General features: G+C 40.2%; 2 protein-coding genes across 3 annotated transcripts; both read right to left on the bottom strand.

The window, feature by feature from the left end:
• Positions 1 to 4,575: 4,575 nt before the first annotated feature.
• On the bottom strand, positions 4,576 to 9,882 carry LOC132127514 (E3 ubiquitin-protein ligase TRIM58-like). Of its 2 annotated transcripts, XM_059539420.1 has the most exons (8): positions 9,811 to 9,882; positions 8,850 to 8,889; positions 7,681 to 8,330; positions 6,981 to 7,076; positions 6,563 to 6,796; positions 6,225 to 6,372; positions 5,546 to 5,572; positions 4,576 to 5,433 (listed from the first exon to the last, which is right to left on the bottom strand). In XM_059539420.1, the coding sequence occupies exons 1-8, from the start codon at positions 9,874 to 9,876 to the stop codon at positions 4,886 to 4,888; spliced, it is 1,809 nt and encodes a 602-aa protein (XP_059395403.1). In that variant the 5' UTR covers positions 9,877 to 9,882; the 3' UTR covers positions 4,576 to 4,885. The 2 variants fall into 2 exon arrangements, with proteins under 2 accessions (XP_059395403.1, XP_059395411.1); XM_059539428.1 differs by lacking the exon at positions 8,850 to 8,889 and having other exon boundaries at positions 9,811 to 9,858.
• Positions 9,883 to 10,225: 343 nt separating this feature from the next.
• LOC132127506 (E3 ubiquitin-protein ligase TRIM39-like) lies at positions 10,226 to 19,199 on the bottom strand. The gene is made up of 7 exons (XM_059539409.1): positions 19,064 to 19,199; positions 16,163 to 16,791; positions 15,017 to 15,112; positions 12,618 to 12,851; positions 12,400 to 12,547; positions 12,292 to 12,318; positions 10,226 to 11,435 (listed from the first exon to the last, which is right to left on the bottom strand). The coding sequence occupies exons 1-7, from the start codon at positions 19,068 to 19,070 to the stop codon at positions 10,891 to 10,893; spliced, it is 1,686 nt and encodes a 561-aa protein (XP_059395392.1). The 5' UTR covers positions 19,071 to 19,199; the 3' UTR covers positions 10,226 to 10,890.
• Between the last annotated feature and the right edge of the window lie 930 nt (positions 19,200 to 20,129).

Below are 20,129 nucleotides of genomic sequence, written 5' to 3'. Positions count from 1 at the left end.
CTGAGGAGTTTAGAGAGGGACTTCCCTCTCGCACTTGTCGGCTATGGATGAGAGAGAGCCACTGGAAGATGATATTATTTTATTAACACATTCCAATCCAGAGGCTAGTGCTCTGCTGGGTTCAGGAAGAGCAGGAGGTGCCCGAGGGTGGTGTAGAAGCTGAGGCTGAGCCTTCTCAATCCTCCTACCCTGCATATGAAGAGCTGTTGGAGGTTATGGATCATGCAAAGTTGGACTTACCATGGAAGCGTGCGAGCAAGGTGATGCCACAAGGTCGTCTGGACGAGCGTTATCTTTCTGACCATAGCCCTCCAGCTCAGGTGAGCCTTCCATTTCTGCCTGATCGCCATACAGAGATTGAAAAGGAATGGAAGAGGCCATTTTCTTCTCGCACCTATCAGTTTCAGCTTTCGAGTTATGCCAACATCAAGACGATGTGCGAAAGCAGCTATGAGAGGATGCCCCCTGTAGAAGAGACTCTGGCTAGCTATCTCTCTTTTGGGGACACATACTTTCTTAAATCTCCCTCCTTGCCATCTTAGCCCCCTCAGGATACATCTCAGTTAAATAGCAAGGCATACGCAGCAGCAGGTCAGGCTGTGGCTTCATTGCACATGATGGCGGTGCTTCAATAATATTAGGCTGATCTGCTGAAAGTCCTGGATAAAGGCGAGGGCCTTTCCCCCGTTTAGGTAGCTGAGTTGTGCCACACCACAGATCTCTCTCTCTCTCCATGATACCAAGCAGGCCGCCTCCACCATGGGCAGGTCTATGGCGGCTATGGTAGTAACAGAGAGGAATCTGTGTGTGAACCTGGCAAATATTGGGAAGAAAGGCTTTCTTCTCGATGCTCCGGTTTCGCCTTTCAAACTTTTCAGTACCTCCATTGAGACGGTAGTCGAGAAGTTCAGGGAGGTAAAGGTGTGCTCAGCGACCTTCAAATACTTCATTCTATGATGGTCTAGGTCTGAGCCTGAACAACATAGGGGTCCTGGTCCATCTCGGTCTGAGGATCAGAGACTGGTAAAGCTAGTGTCGTGGCTCACACTCCTCCCCCACCTGCCAGTAGGGGTAGGAGGAATCGCCGGTCAAAGGAAGGTAGGCAAGACCTAGGGGTGGTGCTAGCGCAGTGGATAAGACACATGTCTTTGGTGTGAGAGACCCGGGTTCGAATCCACTGTGAGACACCAATGTGTCCCTGAGCAAGACACTTAACCCCTAGCTGCTCCAGAGGTGTGCGACCTCTGACATATGTGGCAATTGTAAGTCGCTTTGGATAAAAGCGTCAGCTAAGTGAATAAATGTAATGTAAATGTAAAGGGAGGTGATTCAGACTAGGTGTCAGTGCTTTCATCCGAATCAGAGTAATAATTGAGTATTGTTCCCTTTGGGGGTTTTACATCTGCCCTAATCTTCCCCTTCCTAACTTCCCTATAGCCACCAGCTCTCCATCTGACCGAGGTTAGGTGGGAACTTCTTGCATGACAGTTTTTGGTTGGTTCTATGGTTTCATAGTGACCACCTTATTGATGGTTCTGTATGAAAGGGAGTCGCCCCTTGATTGGGGTTCCAGTGCAGGAACCAGGGTATGTGAGTACTATTATTCTGTTGCAGTTTTCTAGTAGTCCTGGTTCCGGCTTCATACTGCCTGGATCTTGCAGCCAGGTCATAGGCTTCTGCGGGATCCTTCTTGATCATCAGGCCCCCAACATTGCACTGCAAGAATTTATTTGATGTCCGGCTAGGTTGCTCTTAGCAGCTTCCTGGTCACCTGGATATCCCTTCTTGCTGAGGCATTGAGCAGGAAGTATAGGTGGCATTTCTGAGAATTTTCTTGTGTAATGCAGTGCTCCCTTCTACTTAGAGGACTGTATTTGAGCTTGCCTCTCCTGTTTGGTATAGCACCTCTGTGATGCATGGTCACACTCTAAGCTCTGTGTACTTTCTGAAATCCACATGGTGGTAAGTGTGCACGTTGAAAACTTTGCGAACTTTCTAAAATCCACATAGGTGGTAAGTGTGCACGCAAGCACTTTTCGCACTTTCTAAAATCCACATAAGTGGTAAGTGTACACAAAAGACTCTGAAACTTTCTGAAATCCTGTACGGTTAGGGTCATCTTTGTTCCCTTTCTAGTTTATACAATGAGCGTGCTACTCTCCTCCTGAATTCAGAGTTCTCCTCTCACTTGAGAATTGAGTTCTCTGTTTTTCCCCAGAGCACCTGGCAAACCAGCAGCATCTGGTGATTTAGAACCTTCCTTCGCTTCTCTGATGTGCTGGGCTTTGGCTAGCTTGCAGTATGCTTACCCTTCTGATTCTCAGGCTGTAGGTCGAGCACAAAATGACTAATGGTTAGAGAGTTGGACTAGTAACACAAAAGTTGCAGGTTCGAGTCTCGGTGCTTGCAGGAGTTGTTGGTGGGGGGAATTAATGAACAGAGCTATCTTCCAACCTCAATACCCATGGCTGAAGTGCCCTTGAGCAAGTATGGGTTACCATACTTGGCAAATGTCATGACTTTCCCGCTCTTGGTCATATCCCTTTAAATAAATCAATCTTAATTCCAAGCCTTGAGCTCTACCCCGGGACCAGGAGTCTGGCCCTAACAGGTAAGTTTGGGTATGTAGCCTAGGCATTTGGCCGTAAGGGATAATGTCACAGACAGCCGTCTAATGTCCCAGGGGCAACTCCCATGGAAATGGTAGAGTTGGTACTTAGTGCTTGCCAGGGTTCTGGGCTGCACTCCCCTCAGCATGGTGGCGTGGGTATACTATTCCCCATAGTGACCCCTAGATGACGCAGTTCAAAGTTTCCTTGAAAGGGAGTGACTCAGGTTAAGAATGTAATCATGATTCCCTGAGTAAGAACCAAGACACTGCGTCCTCTAGCTTTCCTGCCATGCTTCGGACGCAAGCTTCAGATGAAGAAGTGAATGACATGTTCTCCCAGTGCCTATTTACATTTACATTTAGCTATTCAGCAGACGGTTTTATCCAAAGCGACTTACAAATGAGGACAATGGAAGCAATCAAAATCAACAAAAGAGCAATGATATATAAGTGCTATAAAAAGTCTCAGTTAGCTTAAAAGCAGTATACATAGCAAGGGCTTTTAAATAATATAATAAATAAAAAGAATATAGATAGAATACAAAAAGATTAGAAAGGTAGATTTTCTTTTAACCATAGAATTAGAATAGTGAGTGCTAAAGTTACAGGGTCAAATAAAGATGGAAGAAATGGGTTTTAAGCAGATTCTTGAAGATGCCTAAGGACTCAGCTGCTTGGATTAAGTTGGGCAGGTCATTCCACTAGGAGGGAACATTTAATTTAAAAGTCCGTAAAAATGACTTTATGCTTCTTTGGGATGAACAATCAAGCGACGTTCACTTGCAGAACACAAGCTTCTAGAGGCACATAAGTCTGAAGTAATGAATTTTGGTAAAGGGGTGCAGAGCCATAGGTAGTTTTGTAGGCAAACATTACCTTGAATTTTATGCAAGCAGCTTTTGGTAGCCAGTGCAAATTGATAATTTGTGTATTCTTTTCGGCTCATTAGAAATGCATCTTGCTGCCACGTTCTGGATTAATTGTAAATGTTTGATAGTTCTGGCTGAAAGACCTGCCAAGAGAGCATTGTAATAGTCCAGTCTGGACAGAACAAGAGCTTGAACAAGGAGTTGTGCAGCATGTTCCCAAAGAAAGGGCCTATTTATTCTATAGTTGCACCCGGAAGTGACGTCAGGGGCTTTAGCCAGCCAACTTGTTGGTTTTTTTAAATATATGCTTCAGACACGGGTCTCAAAGAGGCGTTCCCCATAGAGACCCCTTGAAGATGCTGTGTTTCATTCTCTACTCAAGGAACAATGGTTACAAGGTCATCCATACTGACCAGGCATTATTTTGAATTAAATTTAATATTTTTCAGCATTTCCTTCACCTTTCATCTGGTCTTCTTCGGAATTTGACCATTTATCCCAAAATGTAATTAAAAAGTTATACTTATTTGATGTTGTACATTTTCTAGTAGCACATACGAATGATGATGACACTTGAATTGGTAGTTTAATAGCTTGATTTGTGGCAAGGGGTTTAGACTTGCAAAAAACTTATTGATAAAAATGCTTGCACTGACGTGTTTATTTCTATTTTAGTTATTCACAAACAAGTACAAATGTGTAAACATGGATTATACTAATTCATTTGTTTTGTATGCTCTGTTTGCTTGTCATAATTGCTTACATGGCTTTGCAATACAACATATTTATTTATTTATTTATTGTTTTTTGGAGAAATATCACTGTATTCCTCTCGTGTGGTCATGCAAAAAAACTGACTACATTTGCTTTGTAGAAATATCCATATGGGACCCAGGACCACAAAAACAATCCTAAGGGTAAATTATTATTATTATTTTTTTTTTGTTTTTTTTGTTTTAGATTTATATATAATCCTGAAAGCTGAATAAATCAGATTTCCATTGATGTATGGTTTGTTAGGAAGACAATATTTGCCCAAGGTGCAACTATTTGAAAAAACGGGAATCTGAGGGTGCAAAAAAAAAGGTAGAAAATTGCCTTTAAAGTGGCTCAGATTAAGTTCTTAGCAATGCATATTAATAATCAAAAATGAAGTTTTGATATATTCATGGTAGGAAATAAACAAAATATGGAACATGATCTTTGCTAATGATTTTTGGCATTAAAGAAAAATCTATAATTTTGACCCGTACAATGTATTGTTGGCTATTGCTACAAATATACCCCAGTGACTGCTTTTGTGCTCCAGGGTCACATTTAATAAGTAGGAAAAAAGTTAAAGAAAGCAGTTCTCAAGTGCATATAATAATGGTATAGAAACAGTGCTGTACTGTAGAGTCACTGTTCAGCACTCTTTAGTGTGCTCCTGCACAGGACAGATCATCATGGTGTCTGAGGACTTATCGCTGCAGTAGAGGTAGAAAAACGGGAAGAGTTTCTCTTTGAATGAGTCCATAAAGGTGTAGATGTGACTTTTGTTTTGTACATCGTAGAATGATACCTGTCCTTCTTCGTAGTCCACATAGACTCCCACTCTCTTCAGCTTGGGCTCGATGGAGAGCAAGAGAGGTGGAGAGGAAGAAACGCGATATTCCTGGCCTTTCTTCATGGCTAGAGCCCAGTAGCCTTGAGCCGTGCTCACCGAAATCCTTCCTTTTCTGTTGACAGACGCCCGGGCCACACCAATGTACCAGTCGTCCTTCTCGCCCACCTGGACCTCCCAGTAACCGCGTCCTGAGGACAGTCCCTCACGACCGAGAGTGATCACCACTGTATCGAAGCGCTCAGGTGTGTCGGCCAGGTCCTGCCATGCACCCAGGTGACGCATCTGATGGCCGTCCTCGGACAGCTGTAGCCAGGGGTTCGCCGTGTCCGGGTCAAAGGTGATGTCCACTTCATATAGAACACACAGCAGACACGTGAATGACAAACCAAACAGACCAGGACTAGATAAACACACTGGACTAGTGATGTATGACAGATCAAACATACAAGAAAACATTACCTGAGTACTTCTGAACCCTCTTCAGCTCTGTTTATGATGACAAAAAGAAATGGATTCATCAATAAAATAACCATATATTATAATTAATTCAATTTGTTAATTTTTCTTCATTTCTGTATTTATGCCCTTTTATTAAGATGGTTGATGGTAGTTTATGAAGGCGTGTCATTTCTATTCAAATTTGTATCATACATTTATAAAAATATTTGTATTATTAAGTTGCAATATAATGCATTTAAAATGCATTAAATTTTAAATGTAACGAATAACACTTTAATTCTGTTTGTGTTTTTGTATCTTAGTAGACACATTAATAAGCACAATTTTTAAAGCACAACATTATATAAACTGTATTTTAAATTAAAACATTTCATTTTATGTTACAAAGGGCACTTTAAAATTGTACTTAAGTGTTAAGAAAGTTATGAAAGTGTCTCTCTTTAAGTGCATTTAAAAGCCCTTTTATTTCATTCATATTATATTATCTGCAATTACAGTGTTTTTTAAGTTAATGTTTTGTATATACTTTTAAGATATTAAAGATATTCATTACAAATAAGCACACTTATTCTTTTTCATAATTCTTCATGGTTACAACCAACCTGACCTATAACTGTGCCACATGCTGTGGTGAAAATAAAGTATCTGTGCAGAAATAGAATGATGTGAAAGTTCGTACCTATTTCTGCAAGTTTTTCTACTTCTTCAGTAAGAGTCTCCACTAGTTTGAGCACAGCTCTCCTGGTGGAGCCCACACATGGATCCGCGTACACACAGGTCTCAGACCAGTCTTTAGTGTGTGGGTGAGACATCAACGATGGGAAGTTCTGGAGGAGAAGACAATGGACATTAAAATAGCAGATTGGCAGACCTTGAATAAAACATTCTATAAAACATCCCCTGAATGTGGTGGCTATTAGTGATCGATGTATCATCATTGAAACATTTACGCCTGTACATAACACTTAAAGTGTGTCAATTGTTCAACATTACAAGCATGAGGCAAAAAAACTCCACCTGCAGGAAATGAATGTGGTCTTCAGTTTGTGAGAGATACTCTAACTCTGTGTTCCTCAGTTTCAGAACGTCTATTTCCTGCTCTAGTTCTTGTATTTGTCCTTTGGCCCAGCTCTCTGTCTTCCTCTGTTTCTCCTCCATGTCCAGCACCAGTTCAGCCTGGGCCTTCTGGACCGCTCGGATCAGGTCTGAGAACACCTGCATGCTGTCCTCGATTTCTCTCTGAGCACTGCTCTGTGATCAGGAAGAGATGCACACTTATCAATGCAGACGAAAATTAAATGTATGCATTTAGCTGACGCTTTTATCTAAAGCGACTTACAGTGCATTCAGGCTATCAATTTTTACCTATCATGTGTTCCTGGGGAATCGAACCCCCAACCTTGCGCTTGCGACATACATAAAACATTAAACATACCTTGTTCAACTCTATGGAGTGTTTGATATCATCAACTTTCTTCAGTCGCTCCTGGATCATCTGTTGTACTTCAGCTTCAGTTTTCCTCAAGAAGACCTGTCAATCACAATGTATTGTGTTAAACACTGAAAATCTCATCTAGAATAGCCAACTTTATTTACAACAACTGAATTCATTTATGTGAGTAGCAAATACCACATTATTTTATACACCATCTGAAAATTTTCATATTAGCTGAAATTGCCCCCCCCCCACCCAAAAAAAAAAGATGAAAGAAGAAAGCTTATATTACATATCCTCTGCTAGCCTGAATCGTATTATCGTAAAATCCTGCTTACCATGATTTTAATGTTCTTACATTTTCTGAGATTAAATGCTATTATTCGATCTGGAACTTGGCTGTTGTGCTCCACAGTAGCCTGTTACATTTTGTTACTTTATTTGTTTACAATTTACTTTAAAACCTCTGTCTTGCTATTATTGAGAGAAATTGTGTGCACAATTGTGAACTAATATGTGAGCATTATGGGAATTGCATACTGTTTTGTTTTATGCTTATCAGTGGCAAACAGCCCATCCTGAGATCTGCAATAAATCCAAGCACTTCAGTGTCATCAATTTGGTCATTATATGTAGGGGACAAAAGAAGACAATTGGGCACCATAAAAGCAGCTGTTGTCATAATAGGTGGTACATTTACCTTTTTCTCTGTCCACTCTCGTTCAACAGGAACAGTGTAATGTGCCCTGTGGTCCATCTCTGTGCACAGCACACACACTATGGTTTGATCCTTCTTACAGAACAGCTCCAGTAACCTCTCATGCTTCTTACACATACGGTCCTCCAGGTTCTGCACAGGTTCAATCAGCTTGTGTTTGGTGAAGCGGGAAGTGTGGGTCTTTAAGTGCTCATCACAGTAAGATGTCAAACACACCAAGCAGGACTTAACTGCCTGTCGCTGAGGGCCAGTGCACACGTCACAGGACACCACCTGGACCCACGGTCCGTTAGGAGGAATTAGTTCAGGAATTTCTGTGGGGAGTTCCACAGGGCTCTGTCCTGGGTCCGCTTGTGTTGTCCTCTGAAGGTTTGCGACTGGGTTGGTTTTCATTTCCTTAAACTTCTCAGCGATTTCCCTCAGCACTGTGTTGATGCTGATGTCTGGCTGTTTGAAGAAAGTCTTTTTGCACATCGGACACATGAAGAGGGCACTGGACTTCCAGTAGCTGCCAATGCAGGCCATGCAGAAGTTATGTCCACAAGGGATCGAGACAGGGTTTGTAAATACATCCAAACAGATGGAACAGTGCACCTGCTCCTCTGCTAACATTCTGGTGGGAGATGCCATTCCTGTACAAACAGAGGGACAAACATGTGCCCTGCAAATAGATGTAGACTTCCAACTATATAAATATAATATATCCTGTCAATTTACTTTCATTTAATGGTCATAATCTCATGTTATAAAAGATGAAGTGCTATGCACAGGCTATTTTAATCTATAATGTCTATAGATAGAAGAGTGTCTTACTCAAGCATGTCCCAAGATAAAGCATTAACCTAAATGGACGTAGTGTTTCTTCAGTGGAATCATTTTTTACCCATTCATTGCATTTAAGATTTATGTGGGGTGCTACTTTAATGTTTTGCAGTTTGAGGATCCAGTACAATTATGAAGTTTACTCACAACCTGTTTAATACATTTCATTAGTTTAATAGTTGTGAACCCTGCAGACAGACATAGAGGGGGACCAGTAGTGTTCATTTATGACAAAATATCAAATAAAAACCAAAATGAAATATGGAGAGATTTGGTTTATAAACAACAGTAATGATATACACTTATAGATTATAGAAGTCAACACAAACCTGCATTCACAGCCAATTTTACTTCCATAATGCGTTGTATCTAAGAGCAAAACATATTGATGTTATGACAAAAATGGAATCAAGTAGGGTGGTATTTGAGATTATCCATCAGTAATTGGTTATATTGTGAGGATGTTTTATGTTAGAATGGAGCAGGGCTTAAATACAGTGTTCACACTCTAGATGATCGACACATTGCAAATTTAGTTTATTACATTTTATTATTTGCTAAGATTTTATAAAGACTGCATTACCTATAACAGTACCCTATAAATTATGGTCATTTCAGAACATTAAAATTTAGTAGTATGGATGATAAATGTTGCACATTAAGACCAGGAATGTTTTTTAAGAAAGTAAGAAAGTTTTAAACTCATGTTGACTTTATCCCATAAAACTAGAACAGAATTAGAACAAAACCCAAAAAAACAACAACAGATGAATTATCCAGTCCTTTTCAAGCATACATGGTGGCATTATTACCAGCTATGCAGTGTGCTAAATATACAAAGTCATTTGGATTTAATTATCAATCCTGCTGGCTCAGGGCCTTGTGCTCTTAGCAACATGCAGCAGTCTTTGAAACAGAAAGACTTCAGGAATATGTAAAGCCTGGCTATTCATAGGACCAAAGATTAACATCACTCCAAAAATACAAGGCCTCCCAGACTCCTGCTCCTTTTTGGGTCTATAGTACCATTTACTCTATCCGTTTTTAAATGCTGGTTATCAAACACATGTTTGCTGACTTGGCAATAATTATTCATTAATAATATTTGGCAACAGAAGACCTTCAAGATTTTTTGAGCATGCTTTCATTAGCACATACGTCATTTTACACACATCTTAGCTATGTATTTGCTGAAATGACATTCAGAACATGCAGTTTCTTCAAACATCTTCAATGAACCTAACATTGTTAAGTTACTGTTGAGTTACAGTGTTTTACAAGGAGACTCACCAGCAGTCTGTTGTAGTCGAATGCCACTGACCACAATGACGGTCCTGGTCTGGACAGCAGTGACATGTGGGACAGCTGATGCCCCCCCCCCCCCACCCCCCACCCTTAGCCTGAAATATCCCCCCTCACCCCTCCCCATAGCCTGGTTTCACTTTTACACCCCTGACTACATACAAGCTCTTTTAGTCTCAGGATATATTAACCGTTCACTCACTCAAGTTGCTTTTCTTAAGCAGTTATGCTCAACTATTATATATCGATTCAAGGCATGAATGACAAGTTAATATTATGGATTTTATTAAAAGGCTTCTTAAAACCCTGTATCCAAATATTATAATAATAAAATGATAATATATGTATTTATGATCATAAAAATGAATACAGAAAATATATAGGAGACTGATCAAAATTCATTAATTATCCATTTAGTTTATACATATTTCCATATCAGACATAAATATTCAGCTCACATCATAATTTTCTTCAATGGGTAAAACACATTTAAATGTATGACTGATTGAGTTACAGTGTGGCTTTTAGCAAATGTTACAATTCTATACTTTGATTCACAAGTTAAACAATTGTGGAACTTTCATTTAGCATCATGTTAACAGTAAGAAGGTTAAAGTGAACCAAAGTGCACATCTGTTCAAAAGTTTGGTGCCAATAAATTCAAAGACTTTTTCATTGCATTTCAAAACAATAACAAAATGTAAAATGCAAATGTAAAAGGAAAAATAAAAGAGGAAAGGACATCAACAGACAAATCAGATCAAAAAGTAGTTGTCAATACGTTTAAATGCTCACCAAGGCTGCATTTATTTGATCAAAAAACAGTAAACGCTAATACAGTTATATAATGAAATTAATTTCAAATATCTGTTTTCTGTGTTAATATACTGTAAAATGTCATATATTCCTGTGCTCAAAGCTGTATTTTCAGCATCATTACTCCAGTCTTCAGTGTCACATGATCTCATTATAAGATTTACAGAGAGAACTCTTATGAAAATGTGTTTTATTTGTCCAGGATGCGTTTGGAAAGTCTTCAGTTTTCAGCACTGGAGTGAGTTTGCCGTCTCAGCTGTGTTTAACGGCGGTGATGACCAGCGCTCCGGGGTTCTTTCCGTCCTGATTGATGCAAGGGCTGAAAATGGGGAAGACGCGCTCAGTAAAGGCATCTGTGAACGTGTAGAGATGAGAGCGTGTCTTCACGTCATAGAAGGACACCTGTCCAGCTTCGTAGTCCAGGAAGATGCCCAGCTTCTGAGGCAGTGTGGCGAGATGCAGAGGAACTCTGTTACCACTGAGAGCTTTCACTTCTCCACTCTTCAGCCATAAACACCAGAAGCCTCCTTCTGGACTGAGGCGGATCTCTCCTTTGCGTCGCACTGACCCCCGGGCCACTCCTACTGTCCAAGCGGTCTTGTGTCCCACGTCCACCTCCCAGTAGTGTCTGCCGGAGGAAAGACCCTCTCTCGCCAGGACAAACAGCGCTGGGCTGAAGCGGCGCGGCGTGTCTGAGTGTGTGGAGCTCTTACGCTGCTCATCATAGCGCACCTGGTGGCCGTCCTCGGACAGACAGAGATCACGCTGAGCTGTGGCAGGATCCAAGATCACCTCACCTAGAGACGAGACCCAAATCAGTTATGTTCCTCATTGGTGAACGCAAAAAAAATAAATAAAAGTCACTGGATTATTCTTTCAACCAATTCAACTGTTTTTCCCTTTAAAGACGGATTACTACAGTTGTGGCCAATTGCTTTTTACACTAAAATTGTATGTCTGTTTTAAACGAAACTGAATTGACTATATGTGAGAGTGTCTCAGTAAAAGTGTCTCAGTAAAATAAAAACTTTTACTTATAGCTCAAGTGGTAGAGCATTGCGTAAGCAAGCAAGCTCAAGGTTGGGGGTTAGATTCCCCGGGAACACATGGTATGTAAAAATTGTTAGCCTGAATGCACTGTAAGTTGCTTTGGATAAAAGCGTCAGCTAAATGCATAAATTTAAATCTAAAATGTAATGTAGCACATGGGCCTTGGTGAGTGAAATTCTTGGAAATACACGTAGGAAAACAAGAAAAACAAATGAAAAACTGCAAAGTTTACTCAGAGCTCGCAACACGGCCGTCATGCTCGGCGCCATCTTGGATCAGATCCTAGTTTGATATTCTGGTTTGTAGGTATGGCTCAGCAGCATGATCCTTATAATGATAGTGAAGTGTAGAAATCAATTAAATTTCTTAATCACTACACTTACTACAGTTAAAGCTTTTGTTATAAATCATTGTAATACTTGATAATGCAGTGGCAGTGAATTCTAGAGGAACAGACTGACGTATAATAACTTTGTGCCTCCCATATCTTCATCAATATGATCAAATATTCATTCAGCTGAAAAAGATCGAAACATTATAATGCTCTGTTGCAGTGTTCAGATGGCTGTGTTAGTCACTAATGCTTATATCAATAACACTTACTTGCATAGTTTTGCAGCTTCCTGAGTTCTGAAAGGAAAAGAAGAGAACGTGTAAATCAGCAGCTCGATTTAAGGATAGTTTAGGGAAAGGGTGGACACGGTTCTTCACCTTTCCCATAAAGCCGCTTGACCTCGTGTTGGAACTTGTCCACCAGAGAGCAGACGGACTTCCTGATGGTGCTGAGATACAGATCCGTGTTCACATACACCGATGACCAATCAGACGGCTCCACTGGAGGAGGAAGAGATGGCAGGAACTGCAGGGAGATACTAGTTTAATGAAGCTCAGATACAGACACTAGTTCACTGGAAGCGTTGGATGCTGACCTGTAGAAAGAGCACCCTGTCCTGTGTTTGAGCGAGAGCGTCCAGCTCGCTGCTCCTCTTCCTCAGGGTGTTGAGCTCGTGCTCCAGGCCGCTGGCCAGGTCTTTGGCCTGCTGCTCCGCTTGTTTCTGCCGCGTGGTGATGAGCTCCAGCAGCTCGGCCTGAGACTGTTCCAGTAGCCGCTGCAGCTCCGCGTACACCGTCCAGCTGTCCTCCACCTCTCTCTGACCGCTGTCCTGAACACAGAGAGGATGCCAGGCTTCACACACTCCACCCGTCGATCATACAGCCACCAATACAGCTCGCCTCCGACTGACATGCTGCTGCTCTCATAGGTTACTTTTTCAAATAAGCAATGCCAGCTACTCTGTTTTCCCATGTATTATGACTGACAGCTCTGGTGTTGCCATGTTGAGAGAAATCAGGAGTGAGTGCAGAAGCACTGTGCTACTGTAGATCTAAATTAAATGTCAACGTGCAATGCAAACCTGGAATAATTACATATATCTACTGTACAGACATGGATTTACATTTCCTTCAGTCTGACACATATTAATTTCACTTTTGGTGCGAAAGGGCTTTTACATTTGTAAAAGAATAACTTTTTATAATATTAAAAACAAAGAAGCAAGCCCTGCCCAGATTTAAAAAGTAACTCAAAACACAATATTGTAATGCATTACTTTTAAAAGTAACTTTCCCCAACACTGGGGAAACACAAATCTCATTTACAGACTGATATTTCTCGGTGAAAAGTACAAAATGTTCCTGGAACAACATTCCAATCAACCAATCAGAATAGAGAGATAACTTTTCAGGAAAGATCTGTTTAGGCTTATTACCAGAGTCTACACTATTGTTAATAATTTCTCTTTGATTTTAGGCATGAGTTATGGGTAGGGTTAGGTTTGGGATAAGTCTATATTTTTGGACAATAATGTTGATCCAGGAACATGTCTTGGCAAAATCACGGTGACCGCACACTGACTGTCAAAGTGTACAGACAGTTTTTCCATTTTTTGTTTACTCCCAATGCAGATTGTATATACCTCAAAATAAATTAACATGCACGGGGAAACAAACTGCTCAATCTGATCCTAAACATCCCACACAGAATCATCACAATTGTGATTTTGAGACCAACATGGATCAGATTTTCTGTTTTTTTTTTGTGTGAAAATGCTCAGAACATTTCCAGGACAGAGACCAGAGAGGGTCGTGACAAACACGTGCAGTGTAACTCATGAGATCGCATGTTAACATGAGCATGCAGAATATCAGCGCGAGTGTATGGACAGGACAGACCGGTTGAACCACTTAAACTCGCTGAAGAACTGTGTTGATTCAATCACTTTACCTCCAGGTCATCTCATCTTATCTATACCTGCTCCGACATCTTTATCTCTGTCTACAGTATTATTGTGATCATGAAGCATTAATGAGTCTAATATGAGTTATTTCTGCCTGTAGCCTCTATGTAACTGGATCCTCTTTGTATCTTTAAATGTGACTGAAGATGGCCGTGTGCTCTATTTACAGTTATTGAACAGGAAAAACCTTGCATGCCTTTGACACAAACCTGAATCCAATCTCACAGGAAGGATAAAATATCACAGATGGAAATGATCCATTTTTGGAGGTATTTGTCAATGCTAATGTCATATTTGTCACAAATGTCAGCTCTGCCTCTTTCCTTTTTAAGACAGATATACTTCCTGTAACTCAAGTTACATGTACTGTATGTATTTATGTCCAGTCCGAAACAAAAGGTTTTTCTGTTTCCTTTAATCCTGCATTGCTTGTGTTGTTCAGCATTTGAAGGGAAAGAGGGGTGTGACAGCAAGGCCAAATATTTGCAGTGCTCTTACTGGTTTTGTCAGGTGATTAAACAAAAGTTAAACAGCGTTCACCTTGGGTCTGTACTGGGACTTTTGCAGTTGTTTTTTTTGATTACTGGATAACTAATTTTAACATAACTGTGATCACAAAGAGCACTTTGATACCTGTTTGTCCCTGATTCTGCCTTAGTTATGTAGACTTAGATGGCATATAATTATTATTTATGATTATTAATAACTATCAAATTATTTATGACACATTGTGTATGTGTTGTTTTGTCTAGCATAATAAATATAGCTGCAAGCAGCAATTACAGTTTGCAATTTATCATCCATTATGATTTGCTGATGCGTTACAGATTAAAAACATGTAGTTACTTTTGATTAGCATTGTCCTAAAATTGTAAAAGTAGCTTTTTAGCATAAATTCAAATGGCAGAAATTTTGTCCAAAAAGTAATATGCAATATACATTCAAAAACATGTAATTCCTAATAGAGCTGAGCAAAGAAAAATGATTAAAGTCCAGAGAAAAGAAGCATCACACAGTATAAATGGACTCACTTTGAGCACTTTGATGGACTGCTTGATCTCCTCCAGTTTCTTTTCTCGCTCCTTGATCAGATGTTTCAGTTCTGACCTTTTCTTTCCCAGCTGACTCTGTGAACAAACAATAAGATGCACAAATCACATTTACTGCATTTCCAAGTTCCCAAAATGCATTTCAGTGATTATGTAGCAGGTTAGTTTAACCCTTTTTTGATTTTGAGTTGTCTGGACCCTATGATGTTTTCCTTAAAATGTTGTGACTGATCTTCACTTAGGGTAGTGAACAGGCCTGTGAGGTGTGGATATGTTACTGCTGTGGAAAGTGCAAACCTAATCTATTACGATTATAATGTTAGGCTCAATTTTACATACTTTTATGCTTAAAGTCTTAACTATGCTATGAGGGTGTTTACATTTACATTCGTGCAACCTTTTTTTTTAGCATTTCATGCATTGCAAGGGAATCAAACCAAAAACATTGGTGTTGCTAGTGCCATGCTCTACTGTTTGAGCTACAAGACAAAAGGTATATATGGACTTTGTGAAAGGAAATGCACTTTAGGGTTGTGTTTGTCGTTCAGTGTGCATGCTCACTGACTGAATTCAGCTCTCTCTGGAATCCTCTCATCACAAACAACACACTGCAGATGATTGTGTAATGTGAGTATGAGAAGTGTATTCCTCATACAGTGTACACGACTGCACTGATTATAACGGGTGTGTTTTTTACAGTGCATAAACTCGCTGTAGACTGAAGTCAGTGATGATGTTCTTTGATAATGAACATGTTCTCTGCTTGTTTTCTGCAGCTGCTGTTTGAATAACCGAGCAAATGTACGCATTATAATTAGTAGCGTACAATGTTTACATTAAGCTGATATCATGTTAAACATAAATTCAATCATGTTAAAACATTAGGCCGCTTTTAGCCTTACGCTGGAGTTGGTTCACTTTCTGGCAATGAAACTTAATGAATACATAATTCAGTAAATTAGCACAATAATATAGCATATCAGCATATCAACTGACGATGGGATTATATGACATGATCAACCCTAATCCTGAGTCTGAGTCTGACTTTTGGAGAGTTGTATTGAATCCAATCACTCTCAGAACCATAAAGAACCATTTTTTTTATGTAATGCAAGCAGTAAAACGCACCGTTTTTTTCTTCCACTCTCGTTCAGTGGAGACAAGCTCGTGGCCTTTATGCGAGGACCCTGCGCACTCCTTACACACGCACACATGTTCGTTTCGGCAGTACGCGTCCAGGAGGCGCTTGTGTGTCTTGCACATCTTGTCCTCCAGGTTGTGTATGGGCTCCACCAGCTTGTGCGAGTTCATCGCCTTCCCCTTCTTGTGATGCTGGAGGTGAGCTTCGCAGAACGATCCCGGGCAGCTCAGACACGACTTCATGGCCTTCATCTTCCGGCCGATGCAGGCATCGCAGGGCACCTCTCCCGCTTTAGCGAAGTCTCCCCAGTCGTCCTCTTTCTGTGGGGAATTGGTAAACTCGACACTGGCGCGGTCGAGCGAGGACATCGTGGACAGACCCTGGAACTGTTCTGCGATCTCGGCCAGCACGCAGTTGACGCTGAGCTCTGGTTTTCTGGAGAAGGTTTTCTTGCACATGGGACACAGGAACTTCTTGCTGTGATTCCAGAAGCCCTGCAGACAGGCCTTACAGAAAGTGTGGCCGCAGGGAGTGGAGACGGGCTCGATGAAGACCTCCAGACAGATGGAGCAGGAGAACTGCTCCTCCGACAGGATTCGCCCTGGAGACTGAGGGCCTGCGAATGGTTGAGAGAGGAAGAGATGTGATCAGATTAGAGGAGGTGAAAGTAGAAGACAAAAGAGCGGGAAGAAGGAAAGTTGTGTTTCAAGGAACAGCTTGTGCACTTCTGTCTTACTACACACAAGGGTTGTTAGCATGCACACATTTTCATCATATGGAATGATGATATTAAATCCAATTTTGAAGTACTATTTAATTGATGCCTCAGTTTTGTTTTTAGCTTTCTGTAAAATGTATTGAAATGTGCATTGCAGCACTGCACGTGTAATTGCAATTGAGGGGATAACTGGATTCAAGTGTTTACATGCTTATTTTTTCCTATTGACTGAATTATTGCAGGTCTATATCTCATCCCTTTCATTAATTTGATAAATTGGAATCGATCTGTCCAATTGATTGAGGTGTTTTCAATGCTTTTCAGCCTATTTGAGCCATTAATCTGCTTACTAACAGGTTACTTGAGTGTATGCAAACAGCTTCTCAAATGTATGTGCTTTCCCATCACTAGAAATGCACGCTTGTAGTTGATTGCATACATATGCAAACTCAGGCCTTGCCTTGCATTTTGAAACTTGCAAACAAAATAAATTCAGGCTACTTTTCATTGCGTACCAACATCTCCACAAATCATCAGTTATGTTTCCTTCCAAATGCAGCTTGTGGGGCAACAATTATATTGCATACAACTTTTGTGAATAAAGCAATGTTTCCATACAGAGTGTTCAAGAGAAATTACAAAATATTTACTTGTGCAGAGTATCCATGATAAAAGTATAATGATTGTATGCACATCTTGGAGCTTTCACACAGGACTCTTTTTTTTTTTTTAAATATAATAATCTTAAAATTTGCCACAAATTTGCTTCATGTATATATATATATGTGTGTGTGTGTGTGTGTGTGTGTGTGTGTGAATGGAAACATCTATTAAATCAAAAGACTTCCAGGTCCCTCCTGCTATTCAAATGACTTTCGTGAACACCCATCACTGAACAAGAATCCAAGACAAAACAATGACAGATACTGAAAAGATAGCATACGCTAATAACATACACAAACACAAACAACAGGGAACACTGAACAGTGAACACAGCCAATCTCTCCAGGAGACCGTGGCGGTATCAGAGCATAATGAAGTGTTAGCGGAGGCGTTGAGCTTGTGGGCTGTTAACACAAAGGTCACATGTTTAGTTTCAGGTGAAGCTGGCCCATTATCTGAAGAGTTACTCCAGATCGCAGGAGCAAATCACTTCAGCTTCCAGATTGGGAGAAGAGTTTTTATGTAAATTGCTGTGTTGGAATAAAGACTGAACTAAAGTGGAGGTTCACTGGAAGGGAAAATACAATATTTGAGGAGTCTAAATATTGAAGCTTTTCAAAAAAGAATTATATGAATGTTATATAATAAACAAAGCTGTAAGAGGTTGATGACCAATGGATCGGTCCTGATTCAGCAGCCGTGGTCACTAACAGCAGTGAGTGAGACAGCAGATTTCCAGCTTATATAAGCTCAGAGTCACAGTGTCTTATCAGATGTGTGAAGGACGTGCAGACATCACACCGCTGACGTCCCCATGTATCTCAGGAATGCTGCTCTACAGGCTTTTCTTCGGCTTCGGCAGCATTCAAATCCAAACAACTGTCTGTCTGTTCCTCTCTGCTCTCTTACTTGTGGCCAAATAAACACAACTTTACTCACACTTTTGACATAGTCAAGTAGCACTTGAGTACAGCTTTATATCTTTATAAACTAAAATATAATGACGTTTTTGTTGAAACTTGTGTCATGTATTTTTATATATATTTGTAATTGCAAGTTGTGCAACAATGTTGCAATGAAGTGCATTTAGAATATTAACTTTATACTGCATAACACTACAGTTACAATTATAATAAAGCACTTTATATGTGCTTTATATGTTAGTCAGAACATCAAAATGACAAAGGGACAATTATTTTTTTTAAACATTCTTAGCAAAGTGTCTCAAAGTACACTTAAGTGGCCTTTTATTTCACAAACATTATCTGCCAATACATTTTTATTTTAATAAGTACACTGCAATTACACATTCAGTAGTTTTTCACAAGGGCAGTACATGTATGTGGCTTCATGCATGCTAGTAAGCAACAAACACTAACAGCAGAATCAAAGAGAAACGACCTGCTGGGATTTGCCTAATGTTTGTCAGAATGAAACCCATTCAGTCGTTCATTATAGAATGATAAACCGAGAGAGTTTGAGTTGGTTGAATAGAGAGATGACTTACACTGCATGATGAAGGATCTTCTCGTAGTTTCCTGGCCTGTGAAGTGTGTGTGAAGCCTGTATAAACCTGTCTCTGTTCGCTATGGGTGTGTCTTCACACACCTGTGACCGGAGCTTCAGTGTGTGTCGCTGACTTAACACCTGGCTTTAAACACACATTTAGATTTTTAAAAAGGCAGCTTTTGAACTCGATAATCACAGAAAAGATTGTGACTGTTCTAGTCAAAGTCACTATATGATCACTGATTATCATCACTGTATGGTTAGAGTGATAAAAGCATGTGTTGTGTAATGATTCAAGATTATTTTATTGTTAAAGGCTGAAGTTCATGCAGAGTACAAGTGGTTTGTGCATTTGCCCATAGAGGAGTAAACTGGTACCACAAGCAACATGTTTCTCTTTTATTGAACCTTACTAGAATCCCACTCGGACCCAAAGCGGTTCTGTTGGCTGAAAGATATGTTCATGGCTGCTCTTTTCAATGTCTAATTAGAAATCCTACAGAACTCATACTGTGATATACGTGTATATGTGTGAAAACGGTCCCCTGCTGACCAGCTTGGCTTATTTCCAGAGTACCAGTGCACATCTGGGTTTGTGTAGTATATAAGACCACAACAGCAGTGTTCAGAAATTCACATTTACTGCTTGAATCATTGATTTAAATGGTCAGTCGTATATATAATTGTAGTAGAGAAGGCGCGCTCAACTCCCACGTCGTTTAGTCGGTGTGAGGAATGAAGTTATCCAGAAATAAAAGAAATAAAACACTCTCAACCGCACTATCACTAAGGAGGAATTTGATTTTCTGTTACCAACTCACCCAGGCCGGTACGACCGGTATTTTACACCTCGCCGAAAATCAATAAGAAATCTGAAGGTAATATTCCTGGCCGTCCCATCGTGGCAGGTTGCCAATCTTTAACTGAACCTATTTCTCAGTATGTAGACTGGTACATCAAGCCTATTGGCTGGACATTACTCTCATATTTAAGGGACACTACTGATTTTCTGAGTAAACTGAAGAATGTCCATATATCAGATGATGATTTGTTATGTACTATGG

The sequence above is a fragment of the Carassius carassius genome, chromosome 3 (genome assembly GCF_963082965.1).
Source record: "Carassius carassius chromosome 3, fCarCar2.1, whole genome shotgun sequence".
In the NCBI taxonomy this organism is placed as follows: Eukaryota; Metazoa; Chordata; class Actinopteri; order Cypriniformes; family Cyprinidae; genus Carassius; species Carassius carassius.
The sequence above is the reverse complement of the archived record's forward strand: the minus strand, read 5'-3'. Positions and strand labels throughout refer to the sequence as shown.

Coding starts and splice junctions, on each gene's coding strand:
- LOC132127514 (XM_059539420.1), bottom strand. CDS start 9,876: ATGTCACTGCTGTCCAGACCAGGACCGTCATTGTGGTCAGTGGCATTC. Junction 5,573..6,224: donor AGAAAAACTTGCAGAAATAG/GTACGAACTTTC, acceptor CATCATAAACAG/AGCTGAAGAGGGTTCAGAAG. Junction 5,434..5,545: donor GAGGGTTCAGAAGTACTCAG/GTAATGTTTTCT, acceptor TTCTATATGAAG/TGGACATCACCTTTGACCCG.
- LOC132127506 (XM_059539409.1), bottom strand. Junction 15,113..16,162: donor GAGAGTGGAAGAAAAAAACG/GTGCGTTTTACT, acceptor GTTTGTTCACAG/AGTCAGCTGGGAAAGAAAAG. Junction 12,319..12,399: donor CAAGCGGCTTTATGGGAAAG/GTGAAGAACCGT, acceptor TTTTCCTTTCAG/AACTCAGGAAGCTGCAAAAC.